Source organism: Trichosurus vulpecula, chromosome 5 (assembly GCF_011100635.1).
Source record: "Trichosurus vulpecula isolate mTriVul1 chromosome 5, mTriVul1.pri, whole genome shotgun sequence".
NCBI classification, from domain to species: domain Eukaryota; kingdom Metazoa; phylum Chordata; class Mammalia; order Diprotodontia; family Phalangeridae; genus Trichosurus; species Trichosurus vulpecula.
In genome coordinates, this window is record NC_050577.1 from 197132298 (window position 1) to 197156265 (window position 23968).

A 23968-nucleotide genomic window follows, 5' to 3' on the forward strand; every position below is an offset into this window, starting at 1 on the left:
CTTCATTAGAATGTGAGCTCTTTGAGAGCAGGGACTGGTCTTACTTTTCCATTTGTATTCCCAGCATTTATCACAGTGCTTTGCATATAGTAAGCACCTAATAAATGCTTTGTTTATTCATTCAATACCGAAGTCAGAATGATTCGAGTTCAAATTCTGCCTTTGTCTTACTAACAATGTGATTATAAGCAAGTGACAATTTTTCTAAGCCTCAGAGTCATTGGTAAAATGAGAGGGAAAAAAATATCTTTAGTACCTGACAGGGTTGTGGTGGGGCTCAAATGAGATAATGAATGTATAGGACTTTGCAAAATTTAAAGTGCAGGACAAGTATTGGTTATTATGAAGGGAAGAGGTAGGACTGGACTGTGGAGGGCTTTAAATAGCCTGAAAGATTAAAAGTGCAGAACAGGGCATATTTTCAGTTACAGCCAATTTCTTGATTATACTAACTTGATACAAGGGAGAATTGGTATAGGGTAGGGGGAGGGGAAGGGGGAGAGTTAGTGGAACGTGACAAGGATCAAACAAGTAGAAGAAAAAGGCATTTACAATAGAAGAAAGCACAAAAATTTTAAAATAAAATAAAATTCAGAAGGGAACACAACCAAGGGGAATTTTTTCTACACTCTTGTTAAAATTTAATATACACTTAATAGAAACAGACTATATAACCGAAGTCCAATTTCACATCCAATCTCCTGTATATTATAAGGTTTCTATAGATGACTAAGAATACTTTTAAAAATCCAGCTGAGGAACCTAGAGACCATGGGAGGGAGCCAATGAAGATTTTTTTTTTAAGCAGAGAAATGAAATAGTCATACCTATGTCTTGGTAATATTAATGTGGCAGCTCTGTGGAGGACAGATTGTAAAGAGGAGAGACTAGAAACAGGGAGGTTATCCTAACAGGTCAGGTAAGAGGAGATGAGGGCCTGGAGAGGAAGAATATTGTGGAGCAGGAGCTGTTCAGCTTTTATGTGTCACAGACCCCTTTGGCGGTCTGGCAAAACCTATGGAGCCCTTTTAGGAATAATGTTTGTTGCCTACATTCATAATCAAAGGAATGCTAAATTTCATTTAGCGATTAGTAAAAATAAGGATGTGATTTTTTCCCCATCTAATCTGTGGACCCCAAGTTAAGAATCCCTGCGTACAAACAAGACTTGATAACCGATTAGATCATTGAGAGGGAAGGTAAACAAGGTTATGAATCTAGTTGAAAGAAAAGATCATGGTCCCCTCAACAGAAACTGATATGTTTGGAAGAAGGATGGGTTTGGGAGAAAATGAGTTCCAATTTTGACATATTCAATGTGAAATGACAATGGGACATTTAGGTAGAGATTTCCAGAATTCCCACTGATGATGTGTGACTGGAGTTCTAGAGAGAATAGGCCTGATTATATAGATCTGGGAATCATCAAGGAAGGGAGGAAGAGCAGAGAGGAAAGGGAGAGAATAAGCATTTATATAGCACCTATTGTGTGCCAGGAATTGCATTAAGTAAGCACTTTACAAATATCTCATTTGATCCTCACAATAATTCTGTGAGACAGACGCTGTTAATACTCTCATTTTACCGTTAAGACACTGAGGTAAATAATAAGTGATTTGCCCAGGGTCACACAGCTAATAAATGCCTTAAGGCTAGATTTGAACTATTTTCCTGACTCCGAGTCCAGTGATCTATCCACTGAATTTCCTAGCTGCCACCTCTTGAGCCCATGAGAGCTACAGCTTTCAAACTATATAGATTATATATTACCAAGACTATAATTTAGAGAAGGCAGCTCAGGACAGAGCCTAAGAAGACCAAACAGTGAGCCAGGTATGAATGATGACACAGCAAAGGAGTGAGAAGCAGTGGTCAGACAGGCAGGAGAACAAAAACAATGAAGTCAAGAGAAAGAACATAAAAGAGAAAGGAGTGAATCAACAGGGTCAAAAGCTACACAAGGGTCAGTAGAATGAGGACTGAAAGAAAGCCACTGGCCTTAGCAGTGAAGTGATGATCATTGGTGAGGTAATCTCAGTCTGGTTTTCAGCTGAGTAGTGGGACTGAAACCCCGTGAGTAGTTGTAATATCAATTAAGTTGGGACTTTCTTACTGTTTTAAAATGATTATCTTTGATTGAGTCTTACTAGGTGCTGAGCCCCAGGCCCAAACCCCTATCTATTAGGTGCTAAGCCTATGTGGGTGTGAATTGGTAACTAAGGCGGGGCTCCAGGTGGGGCCAATGAAGGGAGGTCTGATTATATCTTCGCTGCCAAGTAGGCTCAAAACCCCTAGCTATTAGGTGCTAAGCTGATGCAGGCATGAAGTCCTCAAGGTCCTAGGGGGAGGTGCTAACTCCAGAGCCAATTTCTGGTTTCTAAGTTCTGGTCACTCAGATGACGTTTGATGATGGCTAAAGAGTGCATAAAAAGGGAAGGCAGAGATATCTGCTTAGGGCTCTCACTCTTGGTGGTAAGCTGCTGTGAAGACTCTGGGCAGCTATAGTTAAGGGCCTTCCGGTTTCACCAGATGTTTGGACTTGGTTTTCTTGTTAACTATGAACTGTATTTCATCTGTTGATGTTTGTAATTTGATTGTATTTGCTCTGAAGTTCAGGGTGCTGGCTCTCTCCCCGAACTAAGTGAATGATATTTGTATGCTGGATTAAATTGAGATTGTTAACCCCTCAATGTTGCTTTCCTTAGTAAAGCAGATCAAAAGAATCTGGGCTTGCAGCATTCTAGCCGGATTATTGCAACAGTAGTGAATATTGATCCAACAAAGGGGGGGGGGTGCTTATTTCTAGGAGTGTGGCTATAAAGGGGAAGCGTGACATGGGATAGTGTTTGATAGGATGGCAGGGCCAACTGAAGGGTTTTATTTTAAAGGATGGGGAAGATTTTAGCATGATTGCAGGCAGCAGAGAAAAGAGAGTAAAAATAAATACTGAAGATGAAAACAAATGATCAAGCAGGTCTTGGATATAATTCCCAAAGCAACCCTGCCTTTTCATGGGACAGATAGCTATTTACATATGACCTTTTGTTTCCACTTGTCTTACTTTCTGGCCTAGGAAACATTCATTCTTAGACTCATCTTCTTTCATTTCCAGATATACAAATAGACACACGTTCTCCAGATGTTCCAGCATGAAACATTGCCCTCTCTGCCTTATGCTGACTTGACTAACTCCTATTAAATACAGGCTGAACTATCTCTCAAATTCATCTTCCTGATTGACTCTTTACTGATTTTCAATAGGCCATGAGTAATATTTAATTTTAAATTAGTTGTAAATACAACTAAGTGATTTTCCACATGCCTGTAATTTCCTCAACAGAGTATCAATGAGAGTTCCCTGGTTAACTCTACAAAGCCCCCATCTCTGAGGCACTTAGTTTGAAATACTGTTTAAAAATATTTAGATTTATTCTTTCATTACCACTGTTTAAGACAAATTAGAGGTATGTTTTACTTTCATCCTTTTAAAGATGAGGGAACTTCCTAATTCTTTCCATTACAGGCAGAGAAGCAGTCCACACACACTTAAAGATCATGTCTGACAATGAGAAAAACTTGTATTTCATCAGCTTAGCCTTTATCTCAAAATTATAAGGGGAAAATGGCTATTAATTGGCTATACGGGATATAGGACACGTATAGGTAGTATAGTATAATAGGATAGACAACTGACTAGATTATTGATAGGAAAGGTAAACGACAAGGTTATGAATCTAGCTGAAAGTAAAGTTCATGGTCTCCTCAACAGAAATCAGTAAGTTCGGGGGAAGAATGAGTATGGGAGAAAAGAGTTTCAATTTTGACATACTCAGTGTGAAAGGACAATGGGAGATCTGGGTAGGGATTTCTAGAATTCCCACTGATGATGTGTGACTGTAGTTCTAGACCTGATTGTGCAGATCTGGGAATCATCAAGGAAGGCAGGGAGAAGGGGGAAGAAAGTACTCATGTCACAAGAGCAGGAGCTTAAGGTTATGTGCGGCACAGCAGTAAACAGGAATGGGCCATTTTGAGAAAAAAATATTCTGTAATAAAATATCAGCAAACAGAGAATTAGCACTTGTGCAGTTAACCAGAGTCTTGGTTCAGGCCTGAAAAGTTTCAGTCCAAAGAGTATTGTTCGTGGGGTTCCTTTCTTGATTAAGTCCTCTTTTACCAAAAAAAACGTATCAAAAGCAAGTCTTTATGAATGTGGCCGCTGGCCCTTCCTTTTCTTCATTTTCCCTCCAGCGACCTTGTTCCTTACACCCATAGCATTTTCTGTGTCATCGTCATCTTTGTCCTCTCTCGAACGTTTCCTTTTCTCTCCTTGCTCCCTCATCTCCTACAAAAAAAAAAAGCAGAAAAGATGTTACATTTGCATTCTAATTACCTCACAACGTTCCAGACTAATTATTTTTTTTTAAACCCTCCATTTTCCATCCCTCCAAGGAAAAAATCCCAGGTGGGTAACACTTCCAAGGATGAATCTTTGTCTAGACCAGGGACAGGGAACCTGTAACCTGGAGGCCACGTGCACCTCAGGTCCTCAAGTGCAGTCCTTTGACTGAATCCAAACTTCCCATTTGTTCTAGGAAGTTTGAATTTAGTCAAAGGGCCGCACTTGAGGACCTAGATTTGTTCTGTGAAGTTTGGATTCGGGCAAAGGGCCACACTTGAGGACCTTGAGGGCCACATGTGGCCTCAGGACCGCAAGTTTCCCACCCCAGCCTAGAATTTCTTCACATACTAAAGTCAGAAGAGAAAAAGAGACAAAAGTCCCATACCATGCGGGCAAATCTCTGGGCTTCTGCTACACGCTCTGTCAGCAGCATGACCTCTTCTTCCTGAGTTGGGAAGGCAGGAAGTTTCTTCCCGATCAGGTGTTCTATACGTTGGTAGAGTTCTACATCATACCTGCAAAAAGGGAAGTTGACTTTGAATCACCTGAGATTCAAAATTTACCCCAAAGTCTGGAATCTTTTCCTCAATTCTGAGTACAAGCCAAATAAAAATCCTTTGCAATGCCCATGAGAATGTTTACCTTCTTTCTTTGCAATAACAAACATACCACCCACCTACAAAGGCACATGTGCATGTAAGATTCTCTGCTTCTCAAAGGAGATTAAGAAATAAAGTGGATGCTTCAACTATTCCCAAAGCAGAAGGAAAAGTACAAGTTCTTTGGTCCTAAGGGCCAAGGGAAAGTAGGATCGCTTACTGTGTGACAAAGGTGATTGACTTGCCAGAACGTCCAGCTCGAGCTGTCCGACCCACTCGATGGATGTAATCCTAAAAAAAAAAAAAAAAAAGAATTTCCATCAAAAGCAAAAACTCCACCAGCCCTGGGGGAATAAGTGAAGCCGGGTCTAAGAAAAACACTGCCACAATCGTCTAATCCCAAACTAGGACAGAAAGGAGAGTCCCTATTACAAAAGAGCAAACTGGCTTGGGACTGTGTTTCCAGACCAGCATCTACTTAGTCATTTTTGGTTCCTCATAAAGTCATTATGAGGGTGCTGACCTAGAGCCCCATTTTCCCTTCTTTTTTGCATTATGACAATCTATGAATTACATCCAAGGCTATGAGAAACTGAAAATCCCAACCTACAGCCTAACATTCTGCTTGCTCCTCTAAAGAAATGGTGGTTGATTCTTGACCTTTTGCTCCTTCACGTGAATTTTGTTATTATTTTTCCTAATTCCATAAAGCAACCCTTTTATAGTTTGACCGATATTGCACTGAATAAGTAAATTAACAGGCAATATTGTCATTTTTATTATAAGGGCATAGCCCAACTAGGTCTATCTTTATTTCTGTAAAGCATATTTTGTAATTATATTCATACTATTCCTATGTGCTTTGACAGGTAGATTTATATAGTCTATAGATATTTTGAATGGAATTTTCTTTCCTTTTATTCCTTTGAGCTTTGTTGATAATAGACAGAAATGTTGATGACATGTGGGTTTATCCTTAACCCTGCTGCTTTGTCATTATTTCAATTAATAACATTCTCTGAGTCATCCAATGGATCTCCTATAAAAATTGATCGTTTTGTCCCCTCTTTGACTATGCCTAGTCCCTTAATTCCTTTTTCTTCTCTTGTTGCTATAGCTAGCTTTTCTGAAACTATATAAAATAATATTGATGATGATGGACATGCTGACTTTAAACCTGATCTTTTGTTTTTCCTCTAAGATTTCTCCATTATAGATGATGCTAGTCTTGGTTTTTAGATACTATTTACTACAGTAAGAAATAGTCCATTCCTACGATTTTTAAAAAATACAAATGGATGTCATATCTTGTCAAAAAGCGTTCTCTTCATTTCTATGATTATACAACTTCATTGTCATTAACATGATTTATTATGTTTATAGTTTTTCTAATGTTGAATCAACCACACATTCCTTGTATATACCCAGCCCATTCAGTCTTTTTGCTGTGTTGTTTTAACTTCACTAATATTTTATCAATTATTTTTCATCAGAGTTCTTTATGGATATTTGTTTATATATGGCTTTCTCTGCTTTCTCTCTTCCTCATTTCAATATTAGTACCATATTTGCACCATAGAAAAGTTTGGTAGGATCTTGTCTTTCCCTACTTCTGCAAATAATTTATGATATATTAGAAATAATGTTTTTTTTCAATGTCTGATAGAATTTGCTTATAAATCCATCTGGTCTTGAGATCTTTTACTTTAGGCTTTTTCAATGGCTTCAGTCTTTTATGGCTGTTTCAGTTACTTTTTCTGATATTAGACTGTGTAAATTCTCTATTTCTTATTCTGTGAATCTGAGCATTTCATATTTCTATAAATATTTATCCATTTCATTTATCAGTTTTGTTGGCATATAATTGAACAAAATGTCTTAAAAATAAAATTTATTTTTTATTCTGAAAAAAAAAAAGAAATGGTAGTTGACTGAAGCTAGCATGTATAAACCCTTTGCTAACTCACTTTTGTACCCTCACAGTAAGCATTCTCCAATTACAACCTTGATTACCTGTTTTTTTAGCACATAGTAAGCATTTGATAAATGCCTGTTGACTTGACTTGGCTTGGCTTTTTCTTGCTCTACAACTGTTCCTTTCCTATTTTTTAACATTCGCTAGTAGGATAATCAGAATATATTTCCATTGAGAAACATGTTATTTAAGATGAAGCAGCAATTCAACAGAACTTACCTTGGAATGGGTAGGGATGTCAAAGTTGACTACGACATCTACATGTGGAATGTCCAGACCTCGACTTGCTACATCAGTGGCAAGCAGAATGGATCTTGCTTTTGCCTTGAATTTATTAAGAGATCCCAGGCGTTTATTCTAGAAGAATGAAAAGAAAGACATGAAATTATGCAAATGACAAGAAGAGAAAGTGACATTGGGATGTGTAAACAGAAGCACAGAACACAAGAAGCAAGTAGAAATCAACTTAGTATATCAACATGATACAACAGATGGTTTGTATAGGGAGGGCAGAGGAAAGGGAAGGGGGAGAGTTAGTGGAAAGTGACAAGGATTAAACACGAGGAAGAAAAAGGCATTTACAATGGAAGAAAGCATAACAATTTTAAAATAAAATTCAGAAGAGAATACAACCAAGGGAATTTTTTCTGCTCTCTTGTTAAAATTTAACATACACTCAACAGAAAGAAACTGTACATAACAGAAGTCCACTTTCACATCCAATCTCCTTTTGGTTCTTAGTATATTAGAAGGTTTCTGTAGATGACTAAGAACATTTTAAAAATCCAGCTGAGGAACCAAGAAACCATAGAAGGGAGCCAATGAAGATTTTTTTAAGCAGAGGAATGAAATGGTCAGGCCTGTGTCTTAGGAATATTAATATTAAAGGGGAGAGACTGGAAACAGACCTGACTCATCTGTCCATGGAGAGGGATGGCGGTGAATCCAAGATTTCGGAGTAGCAAGGCTGTTCTCTGAGTGTTGTTACAAGTGCTACAGAATACCATGAAGGAATTTCCAGCTAATTCATTCAGAATATAAACCAAGTAGCTATCCTAGAGATCACACAAATGAGACAAGTGGTAAGAATTAAGAAACAAAGTTGATGACGTGTATTTGAACTGTTGGACGAGAAAACCTCTAAGGTCCCTTCCATCTGTAAATCATATTCCTAAGACTCAGACAGACACCTAGTTGGTTCTTATGAGTGAGAGCTCAGCTATAAATAAATAAGTGGGGTGGACAGTTTGGCATCCTGTTTTTCTTTCAATTTCTTTAATGACATCATGAACAACTTATTTCTTTTTTATAATCTATCGGTAGAGAGGACATAGTTTGAGATGTCCTTCCCAGTAGTCATATTTAGGTACCAGGAAAGGCCTTTGAAATCAAAATATGCAATTACTCTTTTCTTCCTACAGGAGTTTCAAGCCACACAAGCTTAAAAAGACTAAGACTTACTAAGACTAGTATACTGAATTTGTGAGAGGCGATGTAATCTGTAACCAGCATGAGTCAGGAGAAGTAAAGTCAGCATCAGGATGGGTGGCTGGCCAGTTTTCGACATTCCTTCTCAAACTGGGATTTTCTTATTTTGTCTTAAATGCTGCCATTTCCCAAAACATTTACAAATTCCATGATGAAAATGTAAGTACAAAATACATTCCAAAGCCAAATACAAATTACTCTCCAATTCAGAATTGCCTAACTACAATATCTACCCACTGAGCACTGATCATCACAAATTAACAATTTATCAGAGCTAAAACACTGGGGGACAGAAGAAAAGAAATAGGGACCTTAAATTTGGAGGGAATAAAGAGGTAATATTGCTGTAATTTCTCAACAGTCTGGTACTTGGAAGACACAGCACATTTCACAGGATTCTTCAGAGCTGCTCGCTGAAGTTTTTGTACCTGAACAAATAAAACCAAAATTAGTAACGTTGATTCCTGCCTCAAGGCTACTTTATGAGTCAACTCATGGGTAAATATAAGAAACAAGACTCACCTTCTTGGTCATGGTAGCAGAGAAGAGAAATGTTTTCCGATCTCGGGGAATTAGTTTCAGAATCTTGTCAACCTATAGTACAATCGAAGAAGAACATGAATTTAGACATTGGCCTCCTCCTTGGCTACTCTCCTCAGCACAGCAGTTCACAATTGTCTTCTCACAAGTGCTGGAACCAAGCGGTTGGGGAATGAAAGGAGCTGGAACACCTGACCAACACCATATCTGTGTACTGGTCATTAGAGAAAAGAAAATGATAAACAAATGGCTACTAGAGTTTATCTATGCAAAAAGACAAAAACAATATGCACATATCTGCTCGATGACAATTAGAGAGGTTATGACTCAAAGAAAGAAGTTCCTATTAGGAATATCTGGAATCAAAACCTGCCTCTGACATTTGCTAGCTCTTTGACCATTTTGTTGTTCAGTCTATCAGTCATGTCTGACTCTTCAGGACCAACGATCCATGGGGTTCTCTTGGCAAAGAACAGTTTGCCCTTTCCTTCTCCAGCGGATCCAGTGGATGGAAGGCAATCAGAAGTTAAGTGACTTGCCCAGAGTTACACAGCTAGCATCTGAAGCTGGATTTGAACCTCAGGTCTTCCTGACTCCAGGCTCAAAGCTCTTCGCCATAGTTACCATTAGTCTGGGTTTCCTCATTCATAAAATGAGAACTATAATATACCTCATAATAATAGTACAAACCTTGTAGAGTTGTGAAGCCCAAATGTGATGATGTATTTTAAGCACTTTACAAACATTAAAGTACATTAAAAAAAAAACTGTTGACCCTTTTTCTCTCCTCTTTATGTCCTCTTTGTGATTTCATCAACTTCCGAGGGTTTAATTTTGATCTCTATGTATACATAACTCCTAGACATATACATATATTCAGAACCAGTGTCTCCTCTGAGCTTCAGTCTAAACCACTGTCTTGTAGTATTTCAAATTGTTCCAGAGACGATTCAAGCTCAACATGTACTCATCTTTTCTCTAAAATCCACTCCTCTATGAAATACCTTATTTCTAGGCAAGATACCACCACCCTTGCAAGCTCCCAGACTCCTAACTCCAGCTTTATCCTCAACTCCTTCTTCTCCCTCAATCAGTTGCCAGATCTCACCATTTCTAACTTCACATCTCTCACACCTGATCCCTTCTCACTAGTCACAGAGCAACAACAACCCTCAGAACCTCCTCACCCTCCCCTAGATGACTGCAATGGCCTCCTAACTTGTCTCCTGCTTCATGTCTCTCCACTCCAGTCCACCCTACACGATGCTGAAAGGGACTTTCCTTAAGCACAGATCTGAACACATCACTCCCCTACTCAAGAAATCCCAATGGCTTTCTATTGCCTCTAGGATCAAATGTAAATTCTTTTGGTTACCTCTGAAAGCCCTTCACAACCTGGCCCCAACGTATCTTCTAGTCTCTATACACTACTCTCTCCCCAACCCTACATTTTATAATCCAGTCAAACCATGATCCTTACCTATACACCTCATCTCATGACTGCCGGGCTTCCCATTATCCAACCCCAGTGTCTGGAATGCAGCCCTTCCTCACCTCTACCTCAAAGAATAACTTTCATTTCCTTCAAAAAGCAACTCAAGTACTGTCTTCTACATGAAAGTCTTTCCTGATCCTGCCCACTGCTAGTGCCCTCCATCCATCTCCAATTACTTTGAATTTGACTGCCGTGCAATTATTTTGTATTAATTCCCTATATAATTATGTATGTATTTGTTGTCTCCCCTAATATAACACAAGCCCTTTGAGAATAGAGAATATTTTGGTATTGTCTCCTTGGTGCCTACTACAGTACCTGGCACAGAGTAGGTGCTTAATAAATGCTTGTAGACTGATTGATTGCAAAACAGTCACTGCAAGCAAAGAACTCAGAAAAAGCCTCAGCCAGCACATATTTGATCACCTGAACAGTTGAGGAGGCATAGTCTCTAGACCTATGTTCATATTCTTCCCTGCCTAACTGCCTTATACAAGGTGGCCTAGAAGTCTATTTAAGACATTAAAGGTTTTAAACTGCACTAAGACTTTTGGGACACCCTGTATTTATTCCCTTTACATTTATTCTATATATTAGAACGTAAACTGAGAGTAGGGATTATTTTTTTTTTGTATTTCCACTGCCTAGCAGAGTGTCTGACACATAGCAGGTACTTAATAAGTGTTTATCAATCATCATCATCAAGAGGGAGACATAATGATTACCATGCCCTTAAAGATGTAATAATTAGGTAAAAGAAGAGATTTTCCAGAATGTGTCTAAAAAGTTTTACTTAAACAGAATGTTGCAATGGCAAGCAAAGTGGGATTTTTGTTGGATTGAATATATGTTGAGTTTTAGCCAATCAGAGACTTGTATGTGCATTGAGTTCTAGCAAATTAGATGCTGGCTAGAACTGTATATAAGGAGAGACCAGAGTGTGAGAGAAGCAGACATCTAGAAGGTGTTGAAGAGAAGACATTGAGAGAGAGCTGCCAGCATTGAGAAGAAAAGAGACAAAGAATGAACTGTGAAGCACTGAGCTGAGAGGAAACCTAAAAAAGCTGGGAGGAGACCTCTAGAGCAGAGGGGAGACCTCTGAGAGCAAGGAGACCTTTGATGGCAGAGACTTGCTGAAGGAGCCTCTGAACTTGGAAGGTGAGTAGATGCAAGTGGAGCTGTAAGGCAGAGATCTGCCCATGGGAAGGAGGCTTAGCTTAAGCCCCTTTTGAGAGCTGTTAAAGTGAACTGAGTTGTTAACACAGAGCCTACGGACTTTGGAGGTGAATTGAGATGTTGGTGTTGGTGGTGTGTGCTGCTGCCCTGTTAAGCTTCGTTTTCCCAGAAACAGAAGCTGTGGGCAGGAACCCCTGGAGCCTGCTGTCAGACAGGAACTTGGAGTGAAGCAGTCCCTGTGATCTGAGGCCTGGCGCAGGAGTGGAGAGCCGCCTGCATGTGAATCCAGGCAAGAGTCAGGAGCTGTCGGCCTACAGAGAAGAAGCCATGGGACTTGGAGGTCAACCTCAGGTCAAGATGAAAGAGGACTTTACTTGGATGCTTGGTAATGATCAAGTGTTCTTACTGTGACCTAAGGGTGGATGGTGTAGTATTTTCTGCTACCCCTTTAAGGGTATGTTGTGCTACAGAAGACCTTGGCCCGGGACCCCCCTGCTGTACAAACAAGTATTTTGGGGAATGCTACTGAATGCAATGATATACACTATGTGCCATGACACACTGAGTGATATGAGATAAAGGATATGCTTTGCTTAAGAATGTTATGAGATATATGAATGTTAAATGATATACTTGGCTTAAGGATGTTGCTATGCATGTTATGCTATGCTTTAATGAACAACGCTTTGGTTTATTGCTAAATAAATAGACAGTTCATTATACTGTGTGATTGGACCCCTGAAATTGATCACAGCAGCAGTCCTCAGGTATGCTGCCGTGACTGGCGTTTCAAAAAAGAAAATATGATCAATATATTTTTTGACATAAACATACACATATGTTAGCTCATGGCCAAAGTACTGTCATGAGGCTAAATTCTAAGAGAAATAAGAAAGCTAAAATATTTCCAATTTGGAAGAGAAAAGGTAAGATAGATAACAAAGATCCAAAACTGGGCAGACTGGGAACACAGAACCTTGTGTACTACTCTAGACACAACAGGTGTTTAATAATATATTTTTTAAAAATTCAGGGCCTTTGTCCTAACTGCCTGACTCTTCAGAAGGGATGATAAACTACAAGTAAACCCACATCTGAAAAAAAAATTAAAAAAAAAAGTAAACCCACCTCTGTCTCAAAGTCCATATTCAATATTCGGTCTGCTTCATCCATGACCAAGTACTTGAGGGCTCGCAAGTTGAAACCTTTTGTGTTTTCCAAGTGGTCAATCAGGCGGCCAGGTGTTGCTACCAAGAAAGGTTTAAAGAAAAGAGTAAATTCGAGAAAATCAAAAGAGAGTTAACTGTACCACACAAAAGAATTCAGAGGGACAAAGACTACAATAATCTTGATATTCCTCAAGGTCCCAAGAAAATAATAGACTCCCCCCTCCACCATCATCACCACCTCATTCCACCACCAGTAGTATCTTACAAACAGAAAGAGCAACTTACCTATTATCACATGTGGTTTTTTTGCCAAGGCCAATGACTGGGACATGCTATCAATTCCACCCACAATTACAGCTAAAGAAGAAAAGAATATGAAGTAAGTACAAGAAGAAGCTCCATGGTTAATTTAAAATCTATTACAATTGATTCCTTAATATTTTCTCTTGTAAACAAAACTATAATTCTAAATTACCAATCAGCTACTTAAGGCTATAACCTAATACTACATTAATATTTCTTCCCACTATCCTTTTTCATACCCTTTCAATCTCCTGTCACTCTTACTATTACGGCTCTTCTTTGTTCACTCACCACATTCAACTCCAATGGAAGATCCCAAGGCTTCAAATTGTTCTGAGATCTGAAAGGCCAGTTCCCGAGTTGGGGTGAGAACCAGAGCAAAAAGCCGCTGTGGTGTCTCTAGCAAAGCACTCAGAATGGGAAGAGCAAAGGCTGCTGTTTTTCCGGAGCCTGTTTCTGCCAGACCAATGATATCACGACCTACAAGAAAAGAGGACAATAGTTTAAATTTTAGTTGGTAGACAGAAGAATTTTAGCTCTGCTTTAGAAAGTTTGTCAGTTTACATGCTAATAAATGATTTACCTCTGTCCACATAAGGCAATATTCAGACTGTGGATTACCCAGGTCTCTTATGTATCTTTTTTTTCCTACAAGTAGTTCTCACAAACATTCCCTGATTGTTACATCATAGAACTTAGCTTGAATATCATCTAACACATGCAAAACACTCCCAAGAACAGCCCAAACCAGATTAAAATGTAAATGGAAAATATTTAACAAAATAAATAAAAATGTAATAGAACATAGATAACATTAGTATGTGATCTTCTAAGTCAATATGTGGCCCACAGGGATGTATAGTTTAAAGGCCCTATTTCTATTTGAATTTGTCAAATTAATCTAATTGTACTAATCTAGTACAATTTCCCAGTGAATGGGAGACTCCCCTCTATAACTTTGGCAGATGATCATCCAGCTTCTGCTTGGATACATGTGTTGACCAGGAACTCATTCCAATACATTTTAGACAACTTTAACTGTTAGAAGTTCTTACCCATAAAACCCAAATCTGCCCTCCTAAAACTTCCACTCACTAGATCTACTAATGCTCTAGAGCAGTGGGTCAGCAAAGTATTGCCAAAGAGCCAAATCCAAGTGCCATCTGGTTTTTAGCACAACCTCATAAAAAAAAAAAGTAGCCAGTTTCTCTAGACCTATAAAAAGGAAATCCAATTTCCCCTCTACATGTGAAGAATATCTTTTAAAAATCATAATGTCCCAGCTAACTTTTCTCTTTTCAAGGATGAATACTCCTAGTTCTTCAACTGTTCTGCATGTCACTTGATTTCCACACCCTTTGTTAGCAACAATTTTGCTAGCAGCTACTATGGCTGTGTAAAACCAACAACAACCAGCACACAGAGGGCTGCCAACACAGGTTTTTTGATCTGCTTTACTAAGGAAAGTAACTGTAAAGCGTTAACAATCTCACTTTAATCACACATATAAATATAACTCATTTAGTTCAGGAGGAAAAGCCAGCAACCTGAACTTCATTCAGAGCAAATACAAACAAATTACAAACATCAACAGACAGACCTTGTCTGATTCAAATCACAATTCACAGTTATCAGGAAAGCATCAACATCTGGGTTTACAAGCTGGGGGCTCTTAATCATGGCTGCCCAGAGTCTCCATATCAACACTCCTCCATGAGTGAGAGCCCCCAAGGGAAGACGCCAACCTCTTGAGTTTATATATTCTGTCCAGAGTCAAAGAGTATCTCAACATGAGGCTCACCCACATGACCTAAAAGGGTCACAAACATGTGACTTAAACCCACATGGCCTAGGCTTTCTCTTGGGGCAAGGAGGTCATCGATGACTCCTGATTTAATCAAAGAAACAAAGGCCAGACTTTTCAAGGGCACTTGGTTAAATAAGTGCTAAAAGAGAAAACAGTTAAAAAAAAAAAGTCCCACCTTAATTACCAATATACCTTCACATTCCAAATACAGTGCTCTAGAAGCCTTCTAGTTGGATGATAACCCTCTTCATAGAGGGTACTTAGAACTGAACACAGTATTCCAGATATACTCTAGTCAATTCAATTAAATACATGTGCAAAACACTGTGGATACAAACTTGAAATAAGATATAACTGTTGCTATCTAGGAGCTTACAAACTAATAGAACACACATGCAACTATAACAGAATGTGATGAGGGCAAAGGAGAGTTCAACAGACAAGGAAGAAATATTGTGAAGAAGAAAATGACAGAAGGATTCCTGGAGGTAGCACCTGGGCTGGACTCTGAAGAGAAGTATTTCAACAAGTAGGAAAGCGTAAAGGAGAACCTATTTAAGTCTGGAGTACATAGAAAAATTAAGATAAGAATGAAAAACAATGAATAGTCCAGCGGTCTAATACCCCTGGACATGAGTAGCAAAAAATAGTAAACCAGACTGCAGACAGCCTTGAAGGACCAGATAAGGAGTCTATAATCATTACACAATAGGAACGCACTGTTTTTTAGCTAAAATTTAAACTACTGTCTTTTTTTCTTATAGGTCGTGGTATTATTGATCTGACAGAAACAAGCTCTGGAAAAACAGGGGCCTTTGCTCTGCCCATTCTGAATGCTTTGCTAGAGACACCACAGCGGCTTTTTGCTCTGGTCCCCTCCCCAACTCGGGAACTGGCCTTTCAGATCTCAGAACAATTTGAAGCCTTGGGATCTTCCATTGGAGTTGAATGTGGTGAGTGAACAAAGAAGAGCCATAATAGTAAGAGTGACAAGACAGATTGAAAGGGTATGAAATATTAATTTAGTAAAGGGGGGAGTGAGAACAAGAAATTTAATTCATTTAGAAAGTATCTACTAGAGATACCAAGACAAAATGAAATGGTTCTTACCCTAAAGAAATCCAACTGATGGACGCACCATGTATACGGACAAGTAAATTAAATCTGAGGAAAAAGAAAGCTGCTTGGGGCGGGGAGGGGCGCAGAATAGGGAAGGTTTCATGGAGGTGATGAGAGATGAGCTTTAGCCTTTAAAGAAGTAAGGGAATCTAAGCAACAGACATAAAGCTGAACATTACAGGCAAGAAGAGCCACCTGTGCAAAGACCCTCAAACAGGAGATTTCAGATTCAGGGACCAGCTAGGAAAGCCAACTTGGCTAGAATGTGGGGTACAGGGCAGGGAAGATAGGAGGAAGTCAGACCATACGGCTCTGTGCATGACAGACTGAAGAGTCTGAGCTTTAACAGAGGTGATAAGGAAACACAGAAGAATTTTGGAGCAAGGGAGAGTGACGAAATCACATCTGCCTTATGAACATTAATTTGGCAGGTAGAGATGATTGGAGAAGGGAAAGACTAGAGGCAGAAAAGAGTCTCTAATCAGGAGACTATTATGCTAATCCAGGAAAGAGGTCATGAAGGCCTGGAATAGGCTAAGGGCTGCTGTGTCAGTAGAGAGAAGGGAATAAACACTGGAGATGCTGTAGGAGCAGCAGTAGTTAGTAATAGTACTTACACAGTACTTATACAGCACTTTAAGGCTTGCAAGGCACTTTACAAATGTTATATCACTTTATCCTCACAACAAACCTGGGAAGTAGATGCCATCATTATCCCTATTTTAATGATGAGGAAACTGAGGAAGACAGTGACTTTAAGTGAAGTGACCTGGCTAGGGGTCATACAACTACTAAGTATCTGAGGCAAAATTTGAACTCAGGTCTTTCTGACTCCAAAGCACTCTATCAACTGTGCCAGCTAGCTGCCTTCCCGTAAAAGTAGAATCAATAAAATCTGGCAAATGATTGGAGAGAGACAGAGAGAGACAGACAGACAGAGAGACAGAGACAGAGACAGAGAAAGTGTCAAAGATGATTCCAAGGTTGCAAACTTGGGTGGCTGGGATGGTGCCATCCAAATTAGTAGAGAAATTTGGAAGAGGATAGGACTGGGTGCAAAAGGTAGGAGGTAAGTTATTCTATTTTGTACAGGTGAAGTTCGAGATGCCAAGGGAACATCTAAGCAGTTGACAATACAGAACTGCAGCTCAGGCGAGAAATCAGGGCTGGCTACAAAGATGTGGGCATTATCTGTGTAGGAGAAGAAGCAGGGTACAGCAGGACACAGCCAGTATTGGAGCTAGGAAAACCACCTCTGATGACACAAAATGATTGTGTGACCCTGGGCAAATTACTTTTAAGCAACTTTCTAAGACTAAGTTGCTGAGAAGGTAATGACTGGCACTGGCTGGGGCAAGAAGGCCACAGAGAACAGAGGGATGGGATAAGAACACAAGTAGAAGTTTGGGCCTGGACAAGGAGAAAGGCCACATTCTCCTCAGAAACTGGAGAAAAGGAAGAGACAACAGGGAATAGTTTGTTTAAACATTTCTTTGGTCTCCCTTCCACACTTCTCCCCCTCCCTCCCCTTCCTTCTCCTTCCCAATGAAAAGAAATGCCACACAAAACACTTATAAAGAATTCACATTGTCAGGGGAAAAAAAAATCCCCACACTAGCCACATCCAAAAACTGTGTGTCTCATTCTGCTGCTTAATTCACTGCCTCTCTGGCCAAGTTCTGTTCCTGGCTTTGCTGGCAGGCCCTCTGTCCACTCTTGCTCCTGGCAAGCTCCTCAGGCAGTTCTGGGGAGAAATCACTGTCATTTCTCACTAGATTTATGGTGTGGACTTCAAGGTTTTTCTGGAGTAGGCATGTGCCAACTTCTGGGGAGCTAGCTTGGCTGAAGTCCCAATGATCTCTCAAAGAACGGATGGTCTTTTCTCAATGCTTATCATCTTTCTGGACCTCTCTGCTGCACTTAACACTGTTGAACACCCCCACCCTCTCCATCCCGATACTCTTTACTCAGTATCCTTTGCTGGACCCTCACGCATCCCATGCTCCCTGTGTCTGTACCTCAAGACCGTAACTGAGGCCCTCTTTTCTTCTCTCCATTCTTGGTGGCCTCTTCAGCTCTCCTAAGTTTAATCATCACATCTATGCTGACTACCACCTGGTCCCTCCCTTACTCTTCATTCTCACATCACCAACCTCTTATTGGACATTTCAAACTTTCCTATCCATTATCTTTCCCTCCAAACCCCTCCTCTTCCAAACCTCCCTAGCTCTTCTCCTTGGTTTCAAATCTGCCAACATCCTACCCCAGCCCTTTGGCACCTTTTCAGCTTCCTTTTGGGTACTGTCTTTGCCCTTAGACAGTAAGCTCCAGAAGGGCAAGTATTGTCTTTCTTCTTATCTGTATCCCCAGTGCTTAGCACAATGACTGGCACATAGGTGCTTAATAAACGTTTAGTGACTATTGTTTGTTGTCTGTCATTCCTTCTTGGAAGAGGACTAATGACATTAGGAGGGTGATATCTTGACTTACAAGTGAAATGGATTTAAGTGAGGCAGAACTGTGTAAAGTCATCAGCCTCACTCTCTTCTCCAGGATCAACTGAGTCCAGTAACAAGACATAGATCAGGACAACTGAAGATGCAGTGGAAGACTTTGGCCTTTTTAAGCTAAAATCTTCCCCAGGTCTCAGTTTGTCTGAGGCAACACCCATTCAGTGATTCAAGGCTAGGTAAGAAATGAGGCAAAACATGGCCTAGTTTGCTTACCAAAAGAAAAAAAAAACCAACTGGGAGGTGAAGACCCTCAGGGTTTCTGGCCAGAATAGAGACTATTGACTATTACTGTTAAGGGCACCACCAGCCAACCAATCTCATAATCTGAGTGTCATCAACTCCTCTCTCTCCCTTACCCCACATCAATTACCAAATCTTGTCATTTTTTTTCTCTACATCTGTTGCATATATTCCCTTCTCCCCACTCACATAGCCACTACCCTAGCGGAAGACCTCATTACCTCCTGCCTGGACTACTGCAATAGCCTCCTAATCATACTCACCAAATCCTCACCCTCTCCCCAATTCTCTCTCCACCCCAAATCATCCTCCACACTTGTCATAGTGATTTTCCTAAATGCAAAGTCTAACCATGTTGCCCTCCCCCACTACACTCAATAAACCTCAATGGCTCCCTTTTGCCTCTAAAATCAAATTTACATTTGATTTGGCATTTTGGCTGTATATAAAGCCCTTTACAATGTGAGCCTTTCCTATCTTTATAGTCTTTTAACAAATCTTTTTCCTTACACAGAGCACTGCATCTTCCATCTTTGGGCAGTTGTACTGGCTGTCCTCCATCCTCTCCCTCCTCAGCTCCAACATTTAGAATCCTTGCCTTCCTTTAAAGTTGAGCTCAAGCACCATCTCCTGTAGGAGGGCTTTATGGTTGTGATTTCTTTCTCCTCTAAGGTTATTTTCCATCTACTCTGGACAGTAGATGCCAAAAGTCCCAGTGCAATGTTAAGCCATTACAGTTTAAACCTGCATTAAGACTTCTGGGACACCCAGAATTTATCTTTGTACTGATTTATAAAGATAGTCTTCCCCACTTGAAAGAAATCTCCCTAAGGATAGGAGCTGGTTTCTTTTTTCTTTGTATGCTCTGCACCTAGCACATGGTAAATACTTAATAAATGCTTAGTGATTATCTCATTACATTCCTTTACATACACTATTTCGTACCAAATCTTTGAATTACCTGCCATTCCCCAATCACAACTCATGCTTTCAAGTCTTTATTCTCACATCGCATCCTCTGAATTCCACCAATCTTGTACAAGATCTCATTTCCCCTTAATGCAATAGCCTAACAGCCTCTCCCATCTTCACCCTCCCATCGTGCTGCTGTCAGAACCAATTTTTCTCATGCATCAATCTCATTATCTCACTCCACTATGCATCTGCTACTCTGCCCAGTCTCAAGGTTTCGATTCCACTGAACAAGATGTCGCTCCTAGGATAAGCTCTTCACTTCTAATTTCATTACTGCGCCGCTAACTCAGGCCTTGACACCACTTCTCTCAGCTTCCTCTCCCCAGTGAGAGGAAGGCCCAAGAACCAAACTCTTGCCAAAGCCTTCCTTTAAAGAGGCAGAAATTAGACTTGCAGCTCACTCCACTTTCCATCTGCCGCTCTGCCCGGCTGCCACTTCATGGAAAAGATACCCCAATACCAGGTACAATCTGGTGCCCCCCACCTTTCCTGCCCACTTTCCTGTATTGTCTTCCCACACTAGACTGTAAGCTCCCTGAGGGCTAAGGCTGTCTTTTTTATTTGTATTCCCAGTACTTAGCACAGTGCCTGGCACACAGTAGGTGCTTAATAAATTTTTATTGAATTGAATTGAAAATGTTGCTCCTCTGCACAAAAATATTCAGCAATTCCCTACTTACTAATAAGCAGAATCCAAATTCCTTTGCCTGATAGTCCAGGCCCTCCACAATCTGGTGCCACCTTCTATCTCCAGTCTTTTCTCACTCCTTGTGGAATGTAAACTACAGCACAATCAGGGAACTTTCCATGACCATAACTGAAGGAGTCTCACTTTGCTTTTGCTCATGCCATTCCCTATGCTAGGAATGTCATTCCTCCTCCTCTATGACTAGGAATTCCCACCCATCCTTTCATCAAACTTTCCTTGATCCTCCTTATTAGTAATGACCATCTCTCCCAGATCTCACTTAGCACTTTCTTTTGCAATTATCTAATGCAGTCGTCATGTAACATCCATTGCAGTTATTTGGGTTTGCACCTCTTCCTCCAACTGACTGTAAGAAGGATAGTATCTCTTCTAAATTGTATATACTACCAGCCACCTAGCATGCTCTGTATAAGGCAGGAGCTTAAAAATTTCTGAATGAGTGAATGTATGTATATGTATATGTGTATGTGTGTATGTGTATAATTATGTGTGTTTATCCTTCCTGCTAGATTGAAAGCTAACTGAGAACAAGAACTATGTCTCATTTTTATTCATATCTTCCTCAGCACCTGGGACAGTGCACTGCCTAGAGATAAGCAACTGATAAATATTCCTTGAAAGAATATATCATTTCATGCTACTTAATGTGTCTTGGTCTTTCCAACTAAAGCTACCAGACAGGGCACTTGGACTAATAGTCCAATTTTATTCAGCTAGATAGAAACAAATTTTGTTAATCTCAAATATTAGGAAAGTGTATTTTTTTTCCAGCATAGCTAATGAGCCCTTATATTTAATTACTACAACTTCTTTTATTTGTGACCATAATACCAACATTTTACACGAAATATGCATGTCATTTATGATCATAGATAAAGAAGTGGAATTTCCCTGGGATCAGCAAAGCATGCTAGGGTCCAGTGAGGTCTGCATACTGTTCCCACCACAGGAGCTGCAGCCTACCAGCATCAGGAGGCCAGGCACAGAAGTCACAGGTCAGGGTAGGAGTCTTTCAACCTCTCCTCTCCCAAGGGTTACTGCCAAGAAAAAATGTTTTCCCCTCAAATTTTCCTACTTTGTTCAGATCTTGCCTCTACAAATGTTATCCTATCATCCACCAAACAGAAAGCAGTAAGCTTCTTGAAAGCTGGGATTGTCATTTCCAACCCCTGGCACAGAAGTGATTCTTAATTTGTTGAATTTTTGTATCACCCTACCCTTGATTGACTATTCTGTGTATTAAATACAAAGTATATGCCCATTATCTGCTTTCTGGAACCTAAAGAACTCCCTACCTTGCTTCTCCCTTCTCTTGGATATAACACGAATGGACCTAGAGAAAGGGTTCATAACTGGTTTTTGTGTCACGGAATCCTCTGGCCATCTAATGAAGCCTAAGGACCCTTTCTCGGGATAATGTTTTTACATGCATAAAATAAAATATATAAGATTATTAAAGAAATAAATTATCTTAAAATAGTTACCCAAATATTTTTAATAACAAGTCCATTAAGAATCCCTGATATTAAAAGAGGAAACAATCTAACCAAGGCTCCTTCCTTTCTGTGCTGTTTTCTGTCAACTACTGCATATTATTTCATTTTAACTTACCTTCCAGTGCCATGGGAATGGCTTCAATCTGGATTTTCGTTGGCGTCTTCCATCCCAATTGGTCACAGGCATCGCACAAGACCTCTGTCACACCCTTTGGGTTCAGAGAAAATAAACCTTAGCTATTGCCCCCAAAACTCTTTTCTTTTCTGTACGTTTAGCTTAGCAGGCATCACTTTAGTCACTCAACAAGCATTTATTAAGCACCTACAATGTGCTAGGTGCTGAGGATACTAGAAAAGGCAAAAAACAGTCCCTGCTCTCAAGGGCCTCACAATCTGATAGGGGAGAAATGTAAAGAATTACATACAAACATCTGCGTATGTACATTTTATATACATATGTGTATATACACACACATGCATATACATAAAATAAATCCACAATTTATCCTGTACATGTATGTCTTACACACACACATACACACACACAAACACGGGACAAATTGTGAATTTATCCAATATGTATGCTTACACAAATACCCTATGTACACATATAGGAAAAACTAAGGATTAATCGGATAAATGTTCTTACATTCATACCCTATATACACATATAGGATAGTTCGGATTTATTCTATGTATTCTTATATTATACCCTACACACACACACACACACACACACAGGCTAATTTGTAGGGTTTTCCTATATGTATCCGTATACATGCCATAGACATATATAGGATACATTGTAATTTTTCCTCAGGCACAGTGAATAGAATCTGGAATCAGGAAGACTCCTTCCTGAGTTCAAATCAATCCTCACTCATCTGTGTGACCCTTGGCCAAGTCACTTACTGGTGTTTGCCTCAGTTTCCTCATCTGTAAAATGAGTTGGAGAAGGAAATGGCAAACCACTCCAGTATCTCTGCCAAGAAAACCCCAAATGGGGTCACAGGAAGAGTCAGACACAACTGAAAAAAGACTGAAGAACCACGATAGCATTCTCATATGTGTGCCAGATATATACACACGGTGTGTGTGCGCAGAGATACAGATATGTGTATATGAGAATTCATCTAGCATAGTTCTATAATCTATCTCGTACATCTAGGGTAATTCTCACATATATATAATTCTGCAATCCGTCTCAGGCACCTAGGATAAGTCTGCAGTTTATCTCATATGTACGTCCACAATACACACACACACACACGTACATACATACATACATATATCCATCCTAAAGAGGGGGAGGTGTGCATGCAACCCATTCCCAAACGTAGACAGGGGCCTGTCCTTCCCCATCAGAACGGCTGGCGATGCCCAAGCGGATGGTAGCCTCCCGAAGACAGGGTCGAACTGGCAGAGCCTTGTCTCCCCCAGGCTCAAAGACCGAGGAAGCTGGTGCTGACCTGGATGGACAGAGGCCTGAGACGAGGGGCCTGTACCCTCAGGCACTGTGCCTCGTACGCCGTAAGTGCTTAATAAATGTTTACGAACTGACTACACAGTCCAGTAGTGTAGCACACAGGAGGCGCTTAATAAATGTTAACGGGCTGACTGCCCAGCACCTGGCACACGGTAGGCGCTCAATGTTTACCGTCTGACTGCCTGATCCTTCCAGCCTGGAACGCGTAGGTTCCCAGACTGATCCAGGAGCTGGCTATGTAAAAATAAAAAAGGAAAAATGAGTAAATAAAAGCGGCCCACCCTCGCCCTTACCAGGTCTTTAAATGTTTTAGTCTCCGGAACTTCGGCCTCCTTGGGATCTGACGAGCCGGCGGCAGAATCGTGCTCCGTGGCCGCCGCCATATTGAGCTTGCGCTCGAAGGCTGCAGCCGCTGCACGGGATCCTGGGAAATGTAGTTCCTCTTCCTTCTTGCCGCTGTCTTTCCTCCCCTCCCT

At 40.3% G+C, this 23968-nt stretch overlaps 1 protein-coding gene across 1 annotated transcript; it reads right to left on the reverse strand.

Annotated features, from left to right (window-relative positions):
* Positions 1–3560: 3560 nt before the first annotated feature.
* On the reverse strand, positions 3561–23968 carry DDX47 (DEAD-box helicase 47). Its single transcript, XM_036761456.1, has 12 exons — positions 23786–23968; positions 22122–22215; positions 13439–13627; positions 13130–13201; positions 12804–12922; positions 8987–9058; positions 8776–8892; positions 7885–8031; positions 7196–7333; positions 5222–5292; positions 4788–4917; positions 3561–4345 (listed from the first exon to the last, which is right to left on the reverse strand). The coding sequence occupies exons 1-12, from the start codon at positions 23873–23875 to the stop codon at positions 4205–4207; spliced, it is 1380 nt and encodes a 459-aa protein (XP_036617351.1). The 5' UTR covers positions 23876–23968; the 3' UTR covers positions 3561–4204.